This window comes from Euleptes europaea, chromosome 6 (assembly GCF_029931775.1).
Source record: "Euleptes europaea isolate rEulEur1 chromosome 6, rEulEur1.hap1, whole genome shotgun sequence".
Lineage (NCBI taxonomy): Eukaryota > Metazoa > Chordata > Lepidosauria > Squamata > Sphaerodactylidae > Euleptes > Euleptes europaea.
Window position 1 is genome coordinate 3,598,425 of NC_079317.1, and position 24,112 is coordinate 3,622,536.

General features: G+C 48.9%; 1 protein-coding gene across 1 annotated transcript; it reads right to left on the minus strand.

Annotated features, from left to right (window-relative positions):
- Positions 1-360: 360 nt before the first annotated feature.
- Positions 361-22,537, minus strand: DNAAF2 (dynein axonemal assembly factor 2). Its single transcript, XM_056852223.1, has 3 exons — positions 20,240-22,537; positions 5,789-5,935; positions 361-876 (listed from the first exon to the last, which is right to left on the minus strand). Exons 1-3 carry the CDS (start codon positions 22,535-22,537, stop codon positions 361-363), a joined length of 2,961 nt encoding a protein of 986 aa, XP_056708201.1.
- Positions 22,538-24,112: the final 1,575 nt, after the last annotated feature.

Here is a 24,112-nt window from a genome sequence, read left to right on the forward strand (position 1 = left end):
TGTACAAACGCGGCTTGCACAACAGGATGTGTTCTTGGGAAAGTCCCACTTGTTTCCGCAGGGTCCTTCACGAGAGAGGTGCCTGCGGCCTGAAAGGTGCAACTGCTCAATAGGCTGCTGGTTACCCAGCTGAAGTGGATTCTGCGCTTGGAGGGAAACCAGCCAGAACTTAATGAGCTGTTTCCCCCCCTCCCAACAAACAAACAATTTGTGAAATCCCGCCACAGGTTTTCAGCACGTTTAGTTCTTTGTTGTTTTCATCAGGTTTCTCTGCAGTGTTCTCTATGCTTAAGAAGGATACACCGATTTTTGTGGGGGGGGGGGCTGCAACTACAAAAGGTTCATTAACAGCCCAACTACTTAATCTAGCTCATATAACAAAGGATTCTGAAAGGAGACAGCACAGTGTGTTGTGTGATGGCTAATAATCTGCACGCTTCCGTCTCTCATGTCAGTTTCCCTTAGTACCGGAGCAGCCGGGCTGCTGCTCTTGCACGAGTCTGAGCAGGTGTCTTCTCTGGTTCCGGCGTGCTCACCCCCATCAGCTCGCATTTGCTCTGTGGACGTGGCTCTCAGCTCTGTTGTGAAAGCAAGTTCTGACTCCTGGAACTTCATTATCTGCGACTTCCCAGGAGTAGCCGAGCCAGAGTCAGCAGGGCCAGGCTCCAAACAATGGCTCTGTCCCCACCCAGCCGGTTCCTTTGTTTCCGCAGCTGTGAGTGAGTTGAAGGCCTTTTTGGTTTGCATGGTGTGCTCTCCTGCTGGGTCAGTAATGAGAGGGTGTTTTTCTGCACTGAATGGGTGTTCACCGTCCTCCGTCCGGGGATTAACTTTCTCTTCTGTTTTGCCAGCTTCAGGGCTGTTATGCTCCTGTGCCTAGTGAGGAGGAAAAAATTTGGTTACTGCTGTAGGCTGAAAGTGTAGAAGTATGCCGGAAACAGGCCTGTCCACTAAACGAGAACAACTTGGTCTCCTATGCCCCTCCATTTCCTGGAAGCAGATGTGGAGACGTTTAGAGGCAAGGCCTTTGGAGCGTTTCAGCACAAACAGAAATTGTGCCCTAGCACTTGGCTTAGGGTTCTGGTTTTTGTGTGCCCCTGAAAGAGCTGTGGTTCTAACTTACAATACATTCAATGAGGCCATCTTTTCCAGATATCTGGTACCCTAACTGGCCCTTTGTTGGTAACTTTTTAAAGTATTTGCTGGATACTTGTTAGACTAAATAGACCAACAGGCTCAAAGATAGCTTCAGAGGGTAGTTGTGTTGGTCTGCAGTAGAACAACTAGATTTGACTCCAGTATCACCTTAGAGACCAGCAAGATTTTTGGGGTATATGCTTTTGAGATTCAAAGCTCCCTTCATCAGATATGAGCGGGAATGGAGATCTCTGAGTCCTTACACCCCAGTCAGATGGTAGGAGAGGGGTTCCAAAGAAGGAACTCAGGATGTAGAGGTACAATGCAAAATGTAAATTAGTTTGATTAAAGCAAGGGAGAAATGCTTGGGGGCAGAAAATTAATTAGTGAGATAATTTCAGATGGTAGGCCATGTTGGTGTGCAGTAGAACAGTCAGATTTAAGTCCAGTAGCCTCTTCGGTACCAAGAAGGTCTTCAGGGTATAGTCAAAGCTCTTGAGAGTCAAAGCTGCAGGGAGTTTTGACTCTTGAAAGCTTATACCAGGAAACCTAGAATCATAGAGTTAAAAGTGGTCATACAGGCCATCTAGTCCAACCCCCTGCTCAATGCAGGATCAGCCTAAAGCATTCCTGACAAGTGTCTTCTTGGTCTTGCTACTGGACTCAAATCTAGCTGTAATAAGGTAAGAATCCTATGTCCCTGTTCAGCCCTGGGGGAGGGGGGTGTCCATTGTTCTGATTTTGTAAATGACTTCAACTTCAGCAAACTCAGGTTGTAATCTAGGCTGGCTCAAGGAACAGCTTTGAGTCTGGGCACTCTGCTGCTGCAGAGGAGAAGGGGAAGCACAGTGGGGTTGGCTTTGCAATCTCGACGGTCCGGCTCCCTTCTTGGGTTCACCTTCCCTGCCAGTAAGGCCCAAAGCCCACCAATGAGGCCTGTCCTCCAAAGCCACCTCCCATGGCAACTACATGCAGTCCAGGCAAAGTTCTGCGCTTCCACCAAGCTGATCTCATTTTCATAGTCAAATAAGCAACACCCGCAAGGCACACTCACTCTTACAAAGCCCAGAAACCAGCAGTCCCTGGCTGCCCTCCACATTAGCTGCCCTGGGCAAATGCCATCCAAGATACCCATGAGGCGCCTGCACTATACGCCAATGCAGGCAGTGCAACAAATACGTCGCTGCCAGTGATCCATGCAGCCTTCAGAAGTATCACTTTGCACCAAACCCTCTGTTCTGCCAGGTTCCTTGAACAGGAGTATAGATTACTGTCTGGTACAAACGTAGGAGGGTACACTGATAATGGGGAAACGGGAGATTTCATCTAAGCCTTTTCTTGCAAACGGTGCCATTAAAAATACGAAGTGCTGGTGGAATGAGTGTCTGAGTTGAGAGGCAGGTTGTTGCCACCAGCTATTCAGGCTGCCTACGGGCTCAGATAGGGCTGGATGTTATTTGTGCTGTATATTGTTAGAGCCCTGACCTGGATGGCCCAGGCTAGCCTGAACTTGTCAGATCCTGGAAGCTAAGCAGGGTTGGTCCTGGTTAGTACTTGGATGGGAGACCACCAAGGAAGACCAGGGCTTCCACGCAGAGGAAGGCAATGGCAAAACCACCTCTGAACATCTCTTGCCTTCTAACCCTATGGGGTCATTATAAGTTGGCTGTGACTTAACAGCATTTTCCATGACCCTATAATTTGAAGGGACCCAAAAGCCATCTGGCCAGACACCCCCGGATACATGTTTGCAATCCAGGCCACGGTATTCTAGACCAAGAAGTGTCTGCTGAACAAATGACTCAAACAAGCAAGCCAATTTACAAACCTACAGGAAAGGCTAAATCCTCCCCAGCCAATCTGGGCTGAGAGAAAATTTCTTCCCAACCCCAAATATGCTAATTTGCCAAGCCTCCAAGTGTGAGAAAGCCCCATTCACTGGGTCATTCCAAAGAACTGGGGGCGGGGGGAGAACCCATGCCCTCAAACATTTGTATCTATGGCATCTCTTAGGCTCCAGCAGAAGATGGGGAAAATAAAGTCATGGCTAGAGGGAACACACCTACCTGATCACAGTAAATGAGTTCTGGCATAGATTGCATAGTAGACTGATAGCCCAGCTGAGCATGATCTTGCCAGAACTTGGAAGCTAAGCAGGGTCAGTCACGGCTAGTACTTGGATGGGAGACACCCAAGAAAGACTGGGGCTGCTACACTGAGGAAGGCGATGGCAAACCACCTCTGCTCATCTCTTGCCTTGAAAACCCCATGGTCCTGGGGTTGCCACCAAAATTGTTATTATAGATTGCATTTGCTCACAGGAAGCTTTACGCTCCAACCTTCTTTCAAATGCTTATGTCCAGAATACCAACTACTGACAGTCATTACAACAATCACATTTTCAGTAGCAGACAGATGAATCGAGAACATAACCACGAAACCCTATTTTGAGATCTAGTCACAGAATCAAAATGAGCTGAGCAGGACAAGATGGGCTCATAAAGTGGGTGGTTTTTCTGCCCTTCAATTCTTTCCCTTAACCTGGGCAATAAAAGGAAGCACTCTGCCCCAGCCAGCGAGTAGCAAAGTCTAGCAGCTGGCCCTGAACTTGAGTAGCTTGAGATATGCTGGGTAGGGCTTCGTTGCAGGGTAGGGACATGATTACTTCAGTAAACATTTGCAAATGCAACTTTTGGTGCAAGGTTTAAATGCCGATTGTTTCAGAGCGTTTTCACTTTGGTTCCTCTGCCATTTTAATCCTTTTAGTTAAATCTATGTCTGTGTGTTAAGTGCCGTCCAGTCACTTCTGACTTACAGCGACCCTATGAATTAATGACCTCCAAAATGTCCTCTCATTAACAGCCTTGCTCAGGTCCTGCAAACTGAGCACTGTGGCTTCCTTTATAGTCAATCCATCTAATGCAGGGTCTTCCTCTTTTCCTGCTGCCTTCAACTTTTCCAGTGACTCTTGTCTTCTCGTAATGTGATCAAAGTACAATAGCTTCAGTTTAGTCATTTTAGCTTCTAGGGAGAGTTCAGGCTTGATGTGATCTAGAACCCACTGATTTGTCTTTTTGGCAGTCCATGGTATACTTTCATCTATATACCCTCCAATTCAGGGGAAGGTACTCATTTGAAGAAATACTCCAAGACGGAATCCTCAGAAACTCTCCCGCAGTTCCAGTGTGCCAAGAGGTAGGTCAAGCTGATCAGACTGAGCCCTTTGCTGTGTCAGGTCACGTTCAAGGCACTCTGTGTAGCGTCAGGTTATTCTTGAGTTATCTGCAAATGTCTGAAAATGAGGCAGCAGCCTAGCCAAATCTTACCTGGCCACATCCATTTTTGTCCCTTCTACACCTCGCCAATGTGTAGAGGCTGACACCTTAAGCCCTTAACGAGCATCAAAACCACAGAGGTCAAGCAGGCCCACAGCTGGATCAAAGTCCAGCTCCAGAGGTGTGCTTTCCAAATATGTATTGGATCACTCGAAATATTTGTACTTTGTCTCGGCATATAAACATCTGATACTGCAGTTTGTTCCAGCAGCAAGCAAAAGTAAGTACAGTAAGGAACAGTCTTTATTTTTCATGCTTCACTTTAGTCTCCCTCACAGAAGCTGAGACCCAGGGCTTCTTGCTCTGAACTCAACACCTTTTAGCCCCAGTATCACTGTTATGCTTGTCTTCTGCTGCTAGGGTGGATTGTTCGAGGTTTACTAGAGTCCATGTGGTAAAGAGGGTAGACTCAGATTTGGGAGGTGAGGGAAGGCGGCATGAAATAGCCCAATCTCATCAGATCTTGGAAGCTAAGCAGGGCCGGTCCTTGGAAGGGAGACCACCAAGGAAGACTCTGCAGAGGAAGGCAATGGCAAACACTTCTGCTTCTCACTTGCCTTGAAAGCCCCTTGCTGGGGTCACTGTAAGTCAGCTGCACCTTGACAGCACTTTATACACCCAAGACTGGAGAGATTGGAGTTCATATCTTAGCTCAGCTATGTAGCTTGCTTGCTACACCTGGCCCAGTCACTCTTAGCTTAACATAAGAACATAAGAAAAGCCATGCTGGATCAGACCAAGGTCCATCAAGTCCAGCAGTCTGTTCACACAGTGGCCAACCAGGTGCCTCTAGGAAGCCCACAAACAAGACAACTGCAGCAGCATCCTGCCTCTGTTCCACAGCACCTAACATAACAGGCATGCTCCTCTGATCCTGGAGAGAATAGGTATGCATCATGACTAATATCCATTTTAACTAGTGGCCATGAATACCCCTCTCCTCCATGAACATGTCCACTCCCCTCTTAAAGACTTGCAAGTTGGCACCCATCACCACATCCTGGGGCAGGGAGTTCCACAATTTAACTATGCGTTAACTATGCCCTACTTCATAGGGCTGTTGTGAGAACAAACTGCAGGAGAGAAGAACTATGAGTGCTGCCCTGAGTTCCTTGGGGGAAGCACCAGATGAAATGTAATAAACAGACAGCACACTCCTGTTTAGCATGCTTCAAACATGGGGTAGGGTTAAGGGGGTGAGCAGGAAAATCTTGCAGAAGGCTTCTTTATCCAAGAGGCTGTTACGCCAGCGGGGCCAGAGGCAGCCGCCAGGGCAACCGGCTGCTCCCCTGCAAAGATGCAAAACAGCCTCTTACCTTTAATCGGAACCGACTGTTCCCCTCAGACACATTGAGCACTTCAATTAACGGCTGACGTTCCGTTTCGGGCTGGCTAGCACAGGAGGGTATTTGGAGGCTGTCCAGAAACCCAGCGACGTTGTCTTCGGTAACAAACAACTTTTCCTAAAGGGGAGAGACAAGCGCAGTCATTTAGGGTGTTTGGTCTGTTTTTAATGGATTCATTATTGCCTACTAAAGGTGGGACTTAAGCACTCAGACTGGACCCTGTCTTGAGAGAGAGGTGGGGCGTAAACATACCCACACCTCAGGAAAAGCCCCACTCCTGAAGATGGTGTGTGGGGACATTGCTGTCTCCCATTTAAATGCAGCATTCCAGACCCAGGAATGGGGAGACAATGTTGTGGAGATCACAAACAGTAATCTCCACAACTGCTCACCTCTGCTAATCACGCTGCAATTATACCAGAGCATACCAGGCAGGGTTTTTTCCAGAACCCTGGTTGTGATACAAGGCCAGTTCCATTTTAGGTGACATTGACAAGAGAAGTCTGTACACCAGTCCCATAAGAACTTAGCAAACAGTGGGAAACTACCCATGTAAGATTGTCATTGTTTTCCTTTTGGCGTGGCTTCTGTTTGTTTTAGGTTTGTGACAAGGAGAAATCAGGTGAAGCGTTGGCGTATGTAATCCCAGACTTGTTCACTAGCAAGCCAGGAAAAGCTTTGTGCGTTCTGAGTTAGTGCTGTGTTCAAGGCACAGGAGCCCCAGCCAACAAAAAGGTGGCCTCCGTTGAATCCCGGGATAGGTGACTTGCTCAGGGTAATCTTGTGTTTCCTGCAGAGCAGGGCTCTCTTTGTGTATCAACATGCGGGAGGAAAAGGACAACCTGGCTGGTTGGGGGTTTATTGCTCCATCCCTGGAAATGCACAGGCACCACACTGGCCTCTAACTCTGCTTCAGTCTGGCATTCTGAAAGCGATCACAATGAAATCCCTTATCTGATCTGTAGAACAAACCTGTGAGGGCCAGGGAAATGCTGAAAGGTGTGGAAATGTAGCCTGCCTGCCAGAAGTAATGAAAAGCAAGCCAAGGGTGTGTGTCCTGAGGGCTGCTAATTTAAAGTTGATTGTGCTGCAAAAACTAATTGCTCCAACTCTTATAAATACAGCCCGCTGCACAGCTATTAGCCAGGGGGAAAAAAACCTAGGATCATATAGTTTAATAAAGGCAGACAATACTTCATTCCGAACCAACACATCAGATCCCCACCCCTTTTGTAAATGGAAAAAATGCAGACTATTCCTCCTATTTCCCCCCAGGATTAAAAGCAACTGGTTTTTTCAGAGAGAACTGGACTGGGTTCAGAAAAGAGTTTCGTGTACTGTACAAAGGTGAATTTTGCCAGATGTGTTAGCACAGCAGGAGACAGAAGCCATCCGAGTCTCTTTGTCGTGTGCCCCTCATCTTCCCTGAACAGCATATCCCCTGAGCTCCTTTCTTGACAGCGGCTGTTTGAGCCAGAAAGCCAGTCAGCTGTGACTTCCCTGTCTCTAGGCCAGAAAGGGGCTCCTGTTGCATTTTTGACTACAACACAGCCGTAAGAGGCGCCGAAGCCCTGTCAAAGAGGCAGTTTTAAGTAAGTGTATGTAGGTCCCTAGCCATTCTGGCCCCAAAGGGCTCCTGCCCTCCGGTTCAGCTCTGAAGCTGCTGTACATGCTGACAAGTATGGCAGCGGAACCGACATCCTGTTCCTTTGCTTCGCTTGCGCCCTGTGCCAGAGAATGAAACCCCCAGTCTGTTATCTGCCTGCGGACTCTTAGCCCCATCAGCCAGTGCAGACTGAAGACCTCATGGCCTCGGACCCCAGTATTTCTGGCACTGAATTCAGACCTAATGTTGGAGATCAGCCACCAAGCAGGTCTAACTGGCGGAGGCAACACTATCTTGCCGGAAATCTGACTAGGTTTTTGATGGTTCATAATGAATTCTGATCACGGGGACTATCTGGGAGTATAACAATTAAAAAAACAAGACAGGAATCGTACGGTGCCTTAAAGACTACCATTTTTTTATTCTAACCGTCTTTTGTGGTTCATTACATGGTCCATGAAAACTTAACACTAGAATAAGAACCTGTGAGACTTTAAGGCAACACAGTACGGCTGTTTATTTCTGTTGGGGCAAACTAACACTGCTTCCCCTCTAGAATAGACTCATACTGATTCATGGCATCCAAATGAGGCACCCTGTGTTTTCTGAATTACAGTTTTAGGTGGCAAGCCATGTTAGTATGTAGTAGCAGAACAAACTTTCCAGTCCAGTAGCACCTTACAAACCAATAAAATGTTCCAGGGCATAAGCTTTCATCAGTAACGCTCGCTTTGTCAGATAAAAACAAGAAGGACTATCCATCAGCCCTTCTTTACAACACCCCTCCCACCTTTTTACCTGGATATAAGGGCTGATGGATCTTCCCTCTCATTTGAAGATGGTTCCATATGGATAACTATGTTGGTCTGCAGTAGAAGAGCTGCCAGATTAGAGTCCAGTAGCATCTTAAAAACTAACATTTCCAGGGTATCTGCTTTTGAGAGTGAAAGCTCCCTTCTCAGGTACCTATCAAAGGGAGCTCTGAACCTCAAAAGCTTACACCCTGGAACATTTTGTCGGGTTTCAAGGTGCTAACCGACTCAAACCTTGCTCATTCTCAGCTGTATCAGAAAAGCTCGTACCCTGGAACATTCTGTTGGTTTCTGAACTATAGGCTACACATACACTTTGGTGTAGATCTGAAGAGCCACGAGGCCTCTGAGGCCCCCCTCATGAAATGCTGCACGGATTGGGGCCTCAGTGTTGGCACTGGTAAAGTCTGCACATGTATGTGTTCTCTCCTCTCACACACACACGTTATTTTGAAAACCGTATGCCCAACAGATAAAACAATCAGAAAGAAGGTCTCTGTCGATAACCCTGGAAAACATTTTATTAGAATGAGGTTTTCTCCATCTGATATAAGGGAAACTGGGGGGGGGGGATCTATTATTTTTTGTTCAACTCAGAATCGTACGTCACATTTTTTCCCTTATTTCTGAAAGGATGTTAAAATGGATGTGAACTAATTAATAAAACACATTCGATTCACAGAACTCTTTGGGGGAAAGATCTTTGAGCGTCGCCCCCAGTTTCTGCGACAGGAAAACTTAGCAAGACAAATCTGGTGCTTTCATCAATAGCCATCAGTGTCAAGTTATTAGGACTGAAAGCTTCTCTCAAGGAGACTGCAGGCATTTTAAAAATAGGTCATAAGCTGGGGCCCTGCTATTGTGCAATTTGGGCTGAAGGTTCAAAAGAAACGTAGATCTGCGGGTCTCAGAGCCCCTCTGGCTTTTATCATACCTGGCACAGAGAAGATCAGCTAGTCTGAGTCTCAATAGCGGGCTCAAGATGAAAGATTAAATTCTCAGTGCTAGGAGGGGGGAGGCAGGGGGGAAGGGAGCCTTCTATGAGGTATTTGCAATGAAATTAAAACAGCTCCAAAATGGCTTTCAGCAGCTTAATGGGGAGGGTAGTAACTTTTCTCACTTAAGTTTAATTTGCAAGAAAGATGGGCCATCCTATGAATGGCTACTCAGAAAACAAGGTTGCTTCTCACAGTTTTCATGGACGGGTTTTCTCAAAAGTGACAAACGTACAGCACGTTCCTTATTTTAGTTTCTGTGCCCTGCTGCAATGGCCAAATGCCTCAAAGCTTTTAACACAGGATCCAAATGATTCATGAAGCGAACCTAGTCTCATTCCTAGTCTATTACAGTGTTATAATAAACAACCTAATCCTAATTATATCTCTGTTAGTTCCACACCAGACATATATACTAGTCTGCCAAAATTGCAAACCACAGAGAAATAAGACACCCAAAGAAAAAGTCAACAAGAAAGCATTTTCAACATAAATTTGTTAATCGCTGCCCAAAAAAGTCAATGAAAAAAGTAGAAATATGAATTTCAAAAGAGGGTTATAAGACAGAGGGAATAGAAAAAATGGGGGAAAGTGGTCACTTTTATCTAGGGTTTCCAACTTTGGGATGGGAATTTCCTGGAGATTTCTGGGGAAGGGTTTGGGGAGGGACCTCAGCAGGATATAATGTCATACAGTTCACCTTCCAACAATGCTATTTTCTCCAGGGAAACTAGGGTTGCCAGGACCCCCGTGGCCACCAGCAGGGGATTGGAGGGGTAGGGTTGCCAGATCTAGGTTTGGAAACTCTTGGAGATTATAAGATGGAGCCTGGGGAAGACAGGGATCTCAGTACAGTCCAATGCCATAGAGTCCACCCTCCAAAGCAGCCATTTCCTCCAGGGAAACCGATCTCTGTAGACTGGAGATGAGTTGTGGATCCCCAGGTCCCACCAATGATATGGGGGGGACCCTTCCAGGAGGACAATCTTTTGTGCTTCACAGGGAGCTGGTTGGCAAATTTGGAGACTGACATCTTAATCCACCTTGCAGACTTAGTTTTACAAGAAAATAAAGACCAGTTCCTGGGAGAAGGAAGCTACGTGGTGGCAAGATGTACATATCTGTGGTTAATCGATCAAAGAAAAGAGCAAGAGTCCAGTAGCACCTTAAAGACTAACAAAAATATTTTCTGGCAGGGTATGAGCTTTCGTGAGCCACAGCTCACTTCTTCAGATGATCAAAGAACTTAGCTAAGGAAGGTATAGGGCTGACAGTTTGCTCAAAGCGGAAGAGCCACAATATATACAGACCGTGGTATGTAAACAAGCCCTGCCGAATCAACAAAGTTGATAAGATATCGCAGGGTTACAAAGATATGAGACAGAATGCAAGAGTGCAAAGGTTCTTGGTTGGCCCACCATTACTTAATGGGAAATGAGTCCATATTAGAGCTGCTACAACCCTCCTCTGCCCTGACCTGGATGGCCTGGGCTAGCTTGACCTTGTCAGATCTCAGAAGCTAAGCAGGATCGGCCCTGGTTAGTTCTTGGATGAGAGAGCACCAAGGAAGTCCAAGGTCGCTATGCAGAGGCAGGCAATGGCAAACCACCGCTGGTCATCTGTTTCCTGGATAGCCCAGACTAGCCCGAACTTGAAAGCTAAGCAAGGTTGGCCCTAGTTAGTACTTGGATGGGAGACCACCAAAAGTTCAGGGTTGCTATGCAGAGGCAGGTGATGGTAGAACACCTCTGTTCTGCACTTGCCTTGAAAACCCTGCAGGCTTTTGCCAGATGTTGGCTGCAACTTGATGGCACTTTCCACTCCCACAGAGAGCCAACATAGTGTAGTGGTTAAGAGCGGTGGTTTGGAGCAGTGGACTCTAGTCTGGAGATCTGGATTTGATTCCCCACTCCTCCACATGAGCAGCTGGCGCTAATCTGGCAAACTGGATTTGTTTCCCCACACATGAAGCCAGCTGGGAGAACTTGGGCTCGTCACAGCTCTGTTAAAGCTCTCTCAGCCCCACCTATCTCACTGGGTGTCTGTTGTGGGGAGGGGGAGGGAAGGTGACTGTAAGCCGGTTTGATTCTTCCCTAAGTGGTAGAGAAAGTCAGCATATACAAACCAACTCTTCTTCTTCCTTCTCTAAGACAACCACTGCATGTTTTCACATATAACATTTGGACAGCAAAGCTACCCCAAACGTTTCTGTACTAACAAACTTCCGTCAGTACATCCACATTACTTATGTTAATTTTGGAAACAGGGATTACAGTAGAAACAACAGATGTAGTTATAGGGGGTGGGGTAGTATTAACAAAGGAGAATTTATTGCTTACATCCTGTGGCTCAACACCCACAGCTTCAGCTATGTCACTGTTTAAGTACAAAGGCAATGAAAGACCATGAATCAAGAAGCCCTCTTGCCTTTGAATATCTCCCAACAGGTATGAAATCCAGGTTGTAGCGGGGCTCTTATCCCAGCCTCCTGAAAATACAGACCCAGAAAACACACAGGCTTGCTGTGATGCTTCTGCTATCCGTTTTGCAGATAAGATTGCTCACATCTGCTATTACTTCGATGTTTTAATATTTATTTACATCACTTATAGTCTGCCTTTCTCACTTGGACTCAAGGCACAGTACACACAGTGAGTCTTCACAATCGACAGGATGGGGTATTCAATGAACAATGCAACAGGATTACGGTTGTAGAACCAACCAGAAGTCTAAAAACAGAACTGGGAAAAAAAGCATAAGCTTAAGTGTTAACATGACACATTAAATGACACAAAATTACACAGTAGGATCCTAGCTTTAGCAGGCTGTACACAGTCCCTAATAACTTATCTAGGTAACTTTGTGAATCGTTTAATACAGTGCAACTCTATTGCCTGCTTCAGGCAGTCTTGGTGGAGACAGACCCACTTCAATCTGGATTCAGGCCTGGGTTTGGGACAGAAATGGCCTTGGTGGCCCTGAGGGATGATCTTTGCCAGGAGACTGCATCCTTGCTGGTCCTCCAGGACAGTTTTCGGTATCACTGATCATGCTGTCCTTCTGGACAGGATGGCAGGGTTGGGAGTGAGGGGGGGGGCACTGTTCTTTTGTACTTCCGCTCTTACGAGATTGGCCAATTTCAGAAGGTGGTGCCGGGGTACCACTGCTCAGCCCCAAGGCATTTATGCAATGGAGTCCTGCAGGGTTGCATCTTGCCCCCCATGCTGTTTAACATCTACAGGAAACCGCTGGGAGAGATCGTCTGGGGATTTGGAGTATGGTGCCACCAATATGCCACCAAGACTGAGGTGCTGCTCAACGTCTGAGGAGTCCACCTGTCCTGGAGGATACTGCATTCCCACTGAAGGAGCAGGTTCGCACCTTGAGGGTACTGCTGGAAGCAGGCCTACAGTTGGAGGCGCAGGTCTCCTCTGTGGCACAGAATGCCTTTGATCTGCTCCAGTATTGCAATGCGCTTCACATGGGGCTGCCTTTGAAAATGATCCAGAAACTTCAGCTCGTCCAAAATGCGGCACCTGGAATATTGTCAGGGGCAGGATACAGGGATTTTATCACCCCAGTGCTGAAAGATCTGCACTGGCTGCCCATTTGTTTCCGGGCACCATTCAAAGTGCTAGTTCTTACCTTTAGAGGCCTAAGTAGTTTGGGGCCAGGGTTCTTGAAGGATTCCTTCCTCCCAAGCTGTCCATCCCACCAGCTAAGATCTACCTCACAAGCCCTGCTCACTGCTTCCCCCCCCCCCATATCTCCACAACTGCTCACCTCTGCTAATCACGCTGCAATTATATTTTAACATGGAAACGGTTGTTTTAAGCTGTCTGTGGTCTGTTTTTATGCTGGGCTGGGGCTTTTTTCATGCTGGATTTTAATGTTTTTAATAATCTTTTAATGTTTTATTTTATTTTTATTTTGTGAGTGGTGGTGTTCGACTAGGGCCTGGGGAAACCCAGGTTCGAATCCCCACTCGCACCATGGAAGCTGGCTAGGTGACCTTGGGCCAGTCACACACTCTCAGCCTCGACCCTGTCAAGTATTTGGATGGGAGACCTCCAAGGAATACCAGGAGTGTGACATGGAGGCAGCAACGGCAAATCACCTCTGGATGTCTCTTGCTTTGAAAACCCTACAGGGAGGCCACTAGTCAGCTGTGACTTCACGGCAACCCCACCCACCAAAAGCCACCTTGGGTAAGTTCCTGGAGAGGCAGCATAAAAATATTCTCAATAAATACATATTGTAAAGGGCTGGTTCTAGTATTAAGTAAAATACTACTTGACTGTTAACACAGTTAGGTAACAGCTTGGAAAGTAACATCTATGAAATGCTTCACAGATGAAGAATGCATGAACAGACTGCCGGGGCTCTGTCCATTTTGGCCAGTATAAGTATAAAAGATGCTTTCTTCTTCAGAGTTCTACATGTCAAACAAGACAAACTCTTCTTTAAATGCTCCATCTTCAACAAAATGTACAGGCAAAGGAACATCATTGCACATGTGGCGGTCATGTGATAAACGGCAATCTTCCAAGAGCGAAATGCTTTTACCCATATAGGGTGTTTTAAACATTAGAGAGCCAAGAACAATCCAGTCGGTATTTTCTCCATTCGTTTAAAAGCTGTCAGGAACTCAGAGGTTCAGAAAACCAGGCTGGTATTTTTGCTGTTAGCAGCAAAAGTTATAATTGCTCACTTTTAGAAAGCTACGCCAGTGTATAATCTGGGGACAGGCAAAGCAGGGAATTCATGATAATGGAAAACTCTCACACAGAGGGAGGGAGAGGGAAAAACAGAAGGGTTGAGGTTGATGAGGGAATCTTGGTAGAAATGAACATGTAAACTGCAACGCAGGCAAATAAGGACAAAGCTATTTATCTGTATTCTTCACGGTAAAGTAAATTAAACAGACCTGTTGGAAATACTGAAAACCAGCATGATTACTATTTAAGAAACTAATTTAAATAGGGCAAAAGGAGAGTGTGCTTTGTTTGTAATTCTGTCTTGAATTTTTTTCATGAAAAATCTTCATAGAGTACTCAGGTAGAAGATGAAATTACTTGGTTTGATTTAATTTGTATATATTTTTTAAATTTTGCCATCTGGTACTGGATGGGAATTAGCCCACTTGCTTGGTGCTGGTGTTCTGTCAACACCGCCTGCCATGCACACAGAATAGATTAGATTGTGTGGGCTGATCTGTGAAGGGCAGTGGTGGGTCAATGAATTTGTCTCTGGGCAACAGGCTGCCTAGCCTTTGGGTCTCTTCCAACCCCGTAACTATGTGGAGAGAAAAAAACACCCTGCTCCTAAACTGTGTAGGTCAGAGTTCCCCAACATGGTACTCGTGGGCACCATGTTGCCCACGGATACCTTTCCCAGTGCCTACCAAGTATTTTGTGGCTGGTTGTATCTCCTGTGGTAGTCATTTTATAACATTTATATTCTGTTGCTGCACCCACCATACCATGTCAGAATTCCAAATATGCCCATAGACTCAAAAAGGTTGGGGACCCCTGGGCTTAGCTTCTAATCACAGAGCACCTGCTCATTTCTGGTGGGCCACTTTTGACCTCGGCATTTTTTTGGTGTTCCCCTCCCCCTACTCTTTGGAGCCAGGATACAGTCCTTGCAGTTACTCTGTGGATCTCCTTGCACATAAAGTCTTGGATGAAACCATGATTATCTGTTGAAACTGTCCACAGTCCCTGTGTCAAACATTTACTTTGGCACTCAGCAAGAAAAAGAAGTTCTGATCAGCCCTGAATGGTTGAACAAATAACACAAGAGAAGTTAAGAGACAAACACAAGGTGGCCCTGATGAATAAAGCTCGTCATCTGTAACTGTTTTCATCCTCTCCAAGTGGAAATCCTTGTCCCCAACAGCTATGACTGACACAAGGAGTTAATAGTTTCAGTAAACCATGGTATTAATGACCTTTCCACAGCCTGTGATAGAAATGCCACAGTTATTTTCCACCTCTCGGACATCAATGATCCATAGTGAATGAGATAATAAAAATTCAACATTTTAACTCAAACTGACATTTGAGCCACTGAAGCTCCATTAAGCAGACTGGTGACCTTTAAGTAGCCCTTGAATGGAAGGTCATGTTGCCTCTTTAAATGACACAACCTACTTAGAAACCTGAAGGGGGTGACTCTGCCCCTATCCACAGCTCCCTCGTTGATTTTCAGTGCATTCCTATGGAGAGTTTCTCCAGTCTAAGCCAATTGAAATGAATGGGCTTAGACTGGAGAAACTCTCCTTAGGAATGCACTGCTTGTTGGTCAGTTGTGACCAAACAGAGGAGACCTATATAATAATCATCATAGGGTGGGAAGAGGCTAGAAAATCACCTGATCTAGCACCCCACCACAAGGCCAGATTCTCCACACATTAACCCTCCAGACCAGGGGTGCCCAATGTTGTGCCTGTGGGTGCCATGGCACCTGCCAACACGTTTCTTGGTTTTTGGAAAGTGGGCGGGGCCAGGTGGGGCTCTTACCCAGCCAGCCTTCTGATTGGCTACCAAAGATTTGATCAGCTATGCAGATTAAAATAACATGGTTTCAGTGGAGGCTGCCACCACAATGTTTGTTTTATTCTCTCTCACCCCTATTTCCCAGAGTACTTTTAATTACCCATCTTCTCCCCTGCACTCGGGCTTCCTCTTTGTATGTAGCTCTGCCTCCAGCAGCAGCCATTTTGTGGTTGGCCTTACTTTATATGGCAGCCACTTTGCGGTCCTGCCCACTACCCTGAGTTAGAATTACAGAGGTGCCCACAGGATAAAAAATACATCTACAAATAAAAAGCACGAATGTGATGAAACATGAAGAAAACCTAGCTCAGTCTGACCAGCAGCAGCTTTGACCTTAGAATGAGATCTTTTCTAGCACCTGTTCCCAGGGGCTGAATTGGAGTCCTTGGGCATACAGAGCATGCTCCCACTATGTAGATGTGCTCATCTGAGACCCAGGATTGAAGAGTGTTCACATTCTGCGGCAAGCCTCAGTTGATTTCTGCATGGTGTAGAAAATGGGTTCAGAAAAAAGCCCTCTAATATAAAGGTATCAAGGCTGTGCATGTGAACAAAAGAACATCAGAAGAGACCTGCTGGATCATAGAATCATAGAATTGGAAGGGACCACCAGGGTCATCCAGTCCAACCCCCGGCACAATGCAGGAACTTCACAACTACCGGATCAGACCAAAGGCCAGTCAAGTCCAGCGTTCTGTTCACCAACAGCTGATCAGCTGCCTCTAGGAAGCCCACAAGCAGTATGACTGCAACTGCATCCTCCCACCCATGCTCCCCAGCAAGTGATTTAAAGAGGCATACTGCCTTTGGTACTGGACCTGGTACTGCTGCTGGTACTGCCAAAGGATTTATTGGGAGCCAGTGTGGACAGAAAATAGTGAAGATTTGAAACGACTACTGCTGAAAATTAAAAGAGAAAGTGCCAAAGCAGGACTACAGCTGAACATCAAGAAAACAAAAGTAACGACTACAGGGGAATTACACAACAATTAAGGTTGACAATGAGGAAATTGAAATTGTTCAAGACTTTCTATTCTTTGGCTCCACCATCAACCAAAAGGGAGACTGCAGCCAAGAAATCAGAAGGAGATTGAGATTAGGAAGGGAGCTAGAAAAGATTTTGAAGTGTAAGGATGTGTCACTGGCCACCAAGACTAGATTAATTCATGCCATCATATTCCCTATTAGTATGTATGGGTGTGAAAGCTGGACATTGAAGAAAGCTGATAGGAAGAAAATAGATTTCTTTGAAATGTGGTGTTGGAGGAGAGTGTTACGGATACCGTGGACTGCCATAAATACAAATCAGTGGGTTATAGATCAAATCAAGCCTGAACTGACCCTGGAAGCTAAAATGACTAAACTGAGGCTATCGTATTTTGGTCACATCATGAGACGGAAAGAGTCACTGGAAAAGACAGTCATGCTAGGAAAAGTTGAGGGCGGCAGGAAAAGAGGAAGACCCAACAAGAGATGGATTGACTCTATAAAGGAAGCCACGGCCCTCAGTCTGCAAGATCTGAGCAAGGCTATTAAGGATAGGACATTTTGGAGGACTTTCATTCATAGGGTTGCCATGAGTCGGAAGCGATTTGATGGCACTTAACACACAAACACATACAGTGTGGTGTAGTGGCTAAGAGCGGTGGTTTGGAGTGGTGGACTCTGCTCCGGAGAACCAGGTTTGATTCCCCACTCCTCCACATGAGCGGGGAGGCTAATCTGGTGAACTGGATTTGTTTCCCCACTCCTACACATGAAGCCAGCTGGGTGACCTTGGGCTAGTCACAGCTCCTTAGAGCTCTCTCAGTCCCACCTACCTCACCTGGTGTCTGTTGTGGGGAGGTGAAGGGAAGGTGACTGTAAACCGGTTTGAGTTTCCCTTAAGTGGTAGAGAAAGTCGGCATATAAAAACCAACTCTTCTTCTATTTTTAATGGCTTACTTAATTAGGCAACTCAAATAAATATTCCTTTGTGTCAAGACAGGTGACGTTTTTGGACCTACAGGCCTCTAGAGAGCCAGAAAACCTTGCCCTGTCGATTGCAAGGGTCAGAAGGACTGCTCAGTGCTAGAGAGAATCCAAAGAACCCCAAGTACACAAAGACTGTGCGCTAGCCAGGATAGTGAAATATTCCAAGTAACCAAAAACATCACCACATACCTTGATGCCCAGATACACAGATACTAAGTTAGACCTGTTGTCCACCCAGCTTGACAAAACTACACTGACAGGCACTACAGGGACTCAGACAAACAGCTTTCCTAACACCAGAGATCCTCTAATGAAAGAGACACAGCATTTGAACTTGGGCCCTTCTGCGTGTGCTTTACCACTGACCCACAACCCCCATTACACCAAGGTTGTATTCTGGCATACAGAAGGCCTGCCACAAGCTGTCAGTCACCATGTTGATGCAAACACTGCCTTTGAGGAGCAGAACTGGAAACACAGCGCATTTGAGAGTCAAAGCAAGCCAAACCTTTTATTTTGCCCCTCAGTTTCTGGAATAAACACAACGATGAAACTCCCAAGCCGGCACACCTGTTTGTTCACTGGCAGGTGGCAGAGGGTGGTTTCTATTCATGGTTCACCTCAAGCAGAAAGGCTTCCTGTGCAGCCACAACATCAACAGTCAAGTAAAGTCAGAGAACCAAAAGCTATGGGAGGAGTACCTACAAACATGACCTGCAGAACATTCACGTTGGCACTCTGGGCCTCTCAGCAGTGCAGGACTCCACCTAAGGTTGCAGTTTAGTCAGACTTCCCCACAGGAAACCCAGCTCTGATGCAACAACCAGGATCAAATGAAACCACCAATGCTGAGCGCAACTATCAGGGACATGCTTCTAAGTTAAGACCCCTTAGGACCATGCTGAAAGGCCTTCCCTAGTGACCAGGCCATGAGAACAAAGCACACACAGGGCCACGCGGCCCCTGAAGACAGAGTGCTCTGCTTGGGTACAGCAGCCAGAGGCACTTCAGTGTGGCTATCAAGATACATGTCCTGCTCTCATAGTGCCAAGATGGAAAAGAGAGAAGTGTGGGGAGAAGGTGTCAGCCAGAAGGAAGGACGTTTTTCCTGAGAGCTGCAATCTACACATCAAAGTGATACCAACAGAGCAGTAGAAAGGAAGGATGTTCAGTGTCCAGACCTATCTATCTCTCTGACTCACTCTTTAGTCCCCCTCTGAGGTTAAGAGACAGCAAAAAGTCCTTCACTTCCAACAATTACCTCCTCTCCCCAATCCCCAGCTTTCTCTAAGGAGTTACCCAGTTCTAACACAGGAAAGTCCACCTAGCTCACAAAGCTTAGTACTGTCAACCACAAAGCAGGCTGCCAAACACTGGTCTCCAGACTGAAGTGGGGTGGGGGGAGCTGTATTCCTCCTGGCTGTATGGAAATGTCAACCCAGTGGGTGATAATCAGTACAAGGAACCAGGTATCCCTTCCCACGAAGTAGGGGGAACTGGCATCTTGACCCATGCTGCATGTCCAGCATCACTTTGTTCTCTGCTTGCTTTCCTCCATGGGAGGAACTGGTTGGCCACTGTGTGAAACGGGATGCTGGACTAGACGGATCCTCACTGGTCCATTCCAGCAGAGCTATTTGTGTGTTCTTAAAATTAAAGAGAGATGGACCTTCTTTGTTTTGAATCTCTCAGGGTTCAGAAGGCAAGCATAAAGAACCAAGTCCATGGGGTGCCTCTGGGCCAATAAAGGAAGGGTTGGTTTTCATGTGCCGACTTTCTCTACCACTTAAGGAAGAATCAAACTGGCTTACAATCACCTTTCCTTCCCCTCCCCACAACAGACACCCTGTGAGGTAGGTGGGGCTGAGAGAGCTCTAAGAGAGCTGTGACTAGCCCGAGGTCACACAGCTGGCTTCATATGTAGGAGCAGGGAAAACCAGTTCACCAGATTATCCTCCGCCGTTCACGTGGAGGAGTGGGGAATCAAACCCAGCTCTCCAGATTCGAGTCCACCACTCTGTCCCTCAGCCTAATCTATCCCAACGGATTATTATTGGGGGGGCTGCACCACCCTAAGTGACTTGGAACAAGGGCAAATATTAAACCAGTGATACTCAGGGCTTGGGAGCTACATGTGGCTCTTTGACATACCTGTTGTGGCTCATCTGAGCACAGTTCCCCAATGTGGCTCTTGCCATGTGTTTCAGGAAAGCAGGCAAGGCCCAATGGGGCCTATGGTCGATAGGTGGCTCCCACCTGGACACAGCCACTGCTAGTGGAACAGGTAAGTAGCAAGCCTCTCTGAGATACAGGTCTCCCGCCAGGGATGGAAATAAATGCGACTGTTTTGACTGATTAGAACTGCAAATGTGGCTCTCTGTGAGTACCACTGCACTAAATACATGCCCCTAATATATCCAAAATACAAAGATCTTGCTGTACAGTATGGGCAAGTCACTTTAAAGGTAGTTTACCTGCAAGGCATCTTCATTTAGACCAAAGTATAGCTTTGTCCAAAGTCCGGCAGTCTCAGGTGCCTTCGTCAGATGAATAACAGTGTTATTTAATGACACGCTGATGCCAGTTTCTGGATAAGTCAATTTATTTTCAGGAGGAAGCTGCAAGAGGAGGGTGTAGGAAACCGAGTCTTTGCTGGCAAAGCTAACCCTGTAGTGATTTGTGCCCACCTTCCCTTTAAGGCTCTGGGGGACAATATCCGGCACTGGTAAGAGCAGCATCAAGGCCTCTTCATCCTGGGTACACTGGAAAGGAGGGCACAGGGGAGGAGTTGGGTCGCTGGGGGGCTCTGGAGAGTCAGGAGAGCTTAAGGTGGTCTCTGGGGCAACCACAAGGCCGGTCCTGGAAAGCAGAAGGGAACCTGGGGGGCCGTTTGTGGGACTAACGGTGGTCACAGAAAGATCCGCAGAGGGGGCGGCGCTGGACAGTACCGATGCTTCAGGATTGCTACCAGGGTACCAGGAGACGTCCGTACCGGTACAGGTTTCCCCACCGTGATCTGGGTTGGAGAGGCTGTGGCATTCCGTGGTCACAGGGCCACTGGAGCCGACCCCGCAGAGGTGCATCGAAGGGACCGTGGCATCGCCAAGGCCTGATGAGGGCACGGTACCGGTGACCTTGGGGCATTTTGTAAGATCCATGTCAGTACCTAGCCCCACTTCAGATACCGGAGGAGGGCTAGTTATGCCACAGCACACAGTCACGCCAACACACACCTCGGGGTCAAGAGGAGCGGGGCCCGACGCGTGGCCCTTGTCGTCGCTGTCGCACGGGGCACCTTCCGCGGCACTTGAACCGGCGCTCCCGTCGCAGGCCTGGGCCTCGAGGCGACAGTTCGCGGCCCCCGGAGCCACCCGGTCGCGAGCCTCCGGGTCCCCGGGTGGCTCGGGGGCGGGCCCCACGTGGGCATCGAGAGGGGCCGGGCAAGCCGCGGAAGCGCCCGGCGACTCGCCCGCCCCGCCGCTGGCCCCGACCGCCGCCGGACCGCTTTCTCCGGCGCGCGCCGGAAGCTCCACGTGGTTCGCCCCCACGTGGGCGAGAGGCAGCGGCTGCCCGCCGGGGCGGTGGTTCGGCGGGTGGGCGCAGGACCCCGCCGGAGTCTCCAGGTGGAGAGGCGAGCTGCCGCTTCCCGGAGGCTCCTGCTCCTCCTCCTCCGGCGGGGCCTCCTCGCCCTGCCCCCCCGCGTATCCGGGCCTTGGCCGGACGGGCAAGGTGACCACGAGCCGCCTCTTGCTCTTGTCGAAGACGGCTCTCCCGCGGCCCTCGTCCACCGGGTAGGGCAAGGGGAGGCGCAGGCGGTAGGCGGCGGCGGGGGCCCGCGAGTCCAGCTGCAGCTCCCTCCCGCGCACCTCCAGCTGGGCCTGGGCGGCGGAGCGGAGCAAGGGCAGCTCCACCGCCACCTCCAGCTCGCGGGGCACCGGGCCGGGCGCGGAGTCGCGGCTGCAGCGGTAGTCCTGCAGGTCCACGTAGGAGCGCTGCCGCAGGGTCCAGCGCGGGGTGGTGGGGGCGGCGGCGGCGGCGGCGGGGCCCGGCTCGGGCTGCGGGTCGGCGGCGGCGGCGGCGGGCTGGGGCGGCGGGTAGGCGTAGGGCGTGGGGAAGGCCGGCAGCGGCGAGCCCCCCTCTGCTCCTCCTCCTCCGTCCGGGGGCGGCGGGGCTGCCCCCTCGGGGAGCGGTGTGCGGAGGAGGCTGGCGGTGGGGACGCCCTTGTACTTGGCCCCCCGCAGCGGGGCGGCGTTGGCGCGGTCCAGGCCGGGCGAGAAGTGCCGCTCCACGGCCTCCAGGGCCGTCTCGTCGACCAGGCGGCGGAAGCGGGCCGAGCGGGCGGCCAGGCGCAGGGCGTCCGGGTGGAAGAGCACGTCGTAGACCAGGCGGCGGCGGCCCCCTCGGGCCAGCTCCTCGCGGCCGGGCGCGAGGCAGTGGGGCAGGGCCCAGCGGCTGCCGCCGGGCTCGCGCGCGGCCCGGGGCGGCGCCACCAGGGCGTTGCTGCAGACGTTGAGGTAGCAGCGGCGGGCGCCGGCCTGGCTGGTGCGCAGCACCCAGCCCGGGGTGGGGTGGAGGAAGCGGGCCTCGACGCCGCGCTGGCGCTCCAGGGCCGCCACCTCCGCCTCGTACACGGCCCGCTGCGCCGGGTCGGACAGCTCGGCCGCGTACTCGGCGAAGAGGCGGCGGAAGCCCTCGTCCTGGAAGGCCAGGCGCAGCCGCTCCGCCTCCTCGCCCGTCAGCTCCAGCTCCTCCAGGCTCGAGCGGCCCGCCATGGCCAGGGGCAGCGGCGAGCGGCGGCGCCAACGGCGACCGGTCGCCGTGGAGACCGAGCCAAACAAAATGGCGGCCGCCGGCGGCGTTGCTATGGAAACGGGCGCTAACAAGATGGCGGGGCGGTGGCTAGGACCCTCTGCAACCGGTGGGAGGTTTTTGGGGGCGGAGCCTGAGGAGGGCGGGACTTCAATGCCATAGAGTCCAGTTGCCGGAGCGGCCATTTTCTCCAGCCGGGCTCATCTCTACTGGCTGGAGATCAGTTGCAATAGCAGGAGATCTCCAGCTAGTACCTGGAGGTTATGCAGCTGCATCTGTGCTTCGATTTCGCTATCTTTCTGGAAGAAAGAAATAGAAAAGCTATTGCACTTACCTCCAAAGGACTTTCTAGGTTGAAATTGACCATCTGTATGAGTAGTTTGTTAGCTACAGTTATCCTTGTATATATTTTGTTGCATGTATCTCTATTATTCTTGGCTTCTTGCACTTGTATATAATAATATTGCACTTTTGCATAAATAGTGTGAGCTGAATACTATTTTTTCACACAGCTAGTCTATTTAGTATTAGGTGCTTCTTTTTGCTAAGTACGTGGAGGTTGGCAAACCTGTCAGTTAATGTGGAGACAAACAGCTAGATTCGGGCCCAGTTAGGGTTGCCAGGTCCCTCTTCGCCACCGGCGGGAGGCTTTTGGGGCGGAGCCTGAAGAGGGGAGGGTTTGTGGAGGGGAGGGACTTCAATGCCATAGAGCCCAATTGCCAAAGCGGCCATTTTCTCCAGCCTGGAGAACAGTTGTAAGAGCAGATCTCCAGCTAGTACCTGGAGGTTTGCAACCCCTAGGCCCAGTAGAAGACATGGGGGGGTCTCCAAGGTGTCTCCTACTTGAGTCTAGTCTACTGCAGACCAACAGGGTGACGCAGCTCTGAAACTGTCTTTATGGAGACTGGAATTTACTGACTTGCCTGTCTGTGGAGCAGTCAATAAATAAATGAATGTATGAAAGATTGTCTTTTGGAGTTATTTAGTAGCAGAATTTACATTGGTTTCTCCAGGAATAATATGAAATTGCTTGTAGAATTGTGCCTACATTCATTACAATGGCAGAGATTCTGGCCTTGGCCTTAAATATCAATGGGAAGGGCCAGTCACACACCCCACACCCCCAGCGGCATTTTTGTGGCTGCCAGGCACCTCTGTTCATGGGCACTGTACAAGAGAACGTGTTGGGCATCGCAAATGGTCATGGTTCAAGGTGATTTTTGTAGGTGCTCTTGCAGTGATAGTACCATCCTTTTCTTGACTTTTTAAACTTTGGTCAGGTGGAGCACCAAACTAATAGTTCCAGCTATCAAGGAATGTTCAGCTGTAAAAATGGAATTGGCGTTCAGTGAGAGGTACATGGAAAGGGCCGGCTGTGGATTCAGAAAAGGCACTTTTACTTTTAAAATTCATTTTATTCCATTTATACCCCACCTTTCTCCCCAATGGGGACCTAAGGCAGCTTACATCATTTTCCTCTTCCATTTTAGCCTCACAACAACCCTGTGAGGTAGGTCAGTCAGAGTTGGAATGGCCCA

What these genes read in the sequence shown, in the direction of transcription:
- DNAAF2 (XM_056852223.1), bottom strand. Translation starts at nt 22,537, where the DNA reads ATGGCGGGCCGCTCGAGCCTGGAGGAGCTGGAGCTGACGGGCGAGGAG. An exon ending in TAAATGAAGATGCCTTGCAG is followed by an intron (nt 5,936 to 20,239) that starts GTAAACTACCTT and finishes TCTCCCCTTTAG; the next exon opens with GAAAAGTTGTTTGTTACCGA. An exon ending in ACAGTCGGTTCCGATTAAAG is followed by an intron (nt 877 to 5,788) that starts GTAAGAGGCTGT and finishes CCTCCTCACTAG; the next exon opens with GCACAGGAGCATAACAGCCC.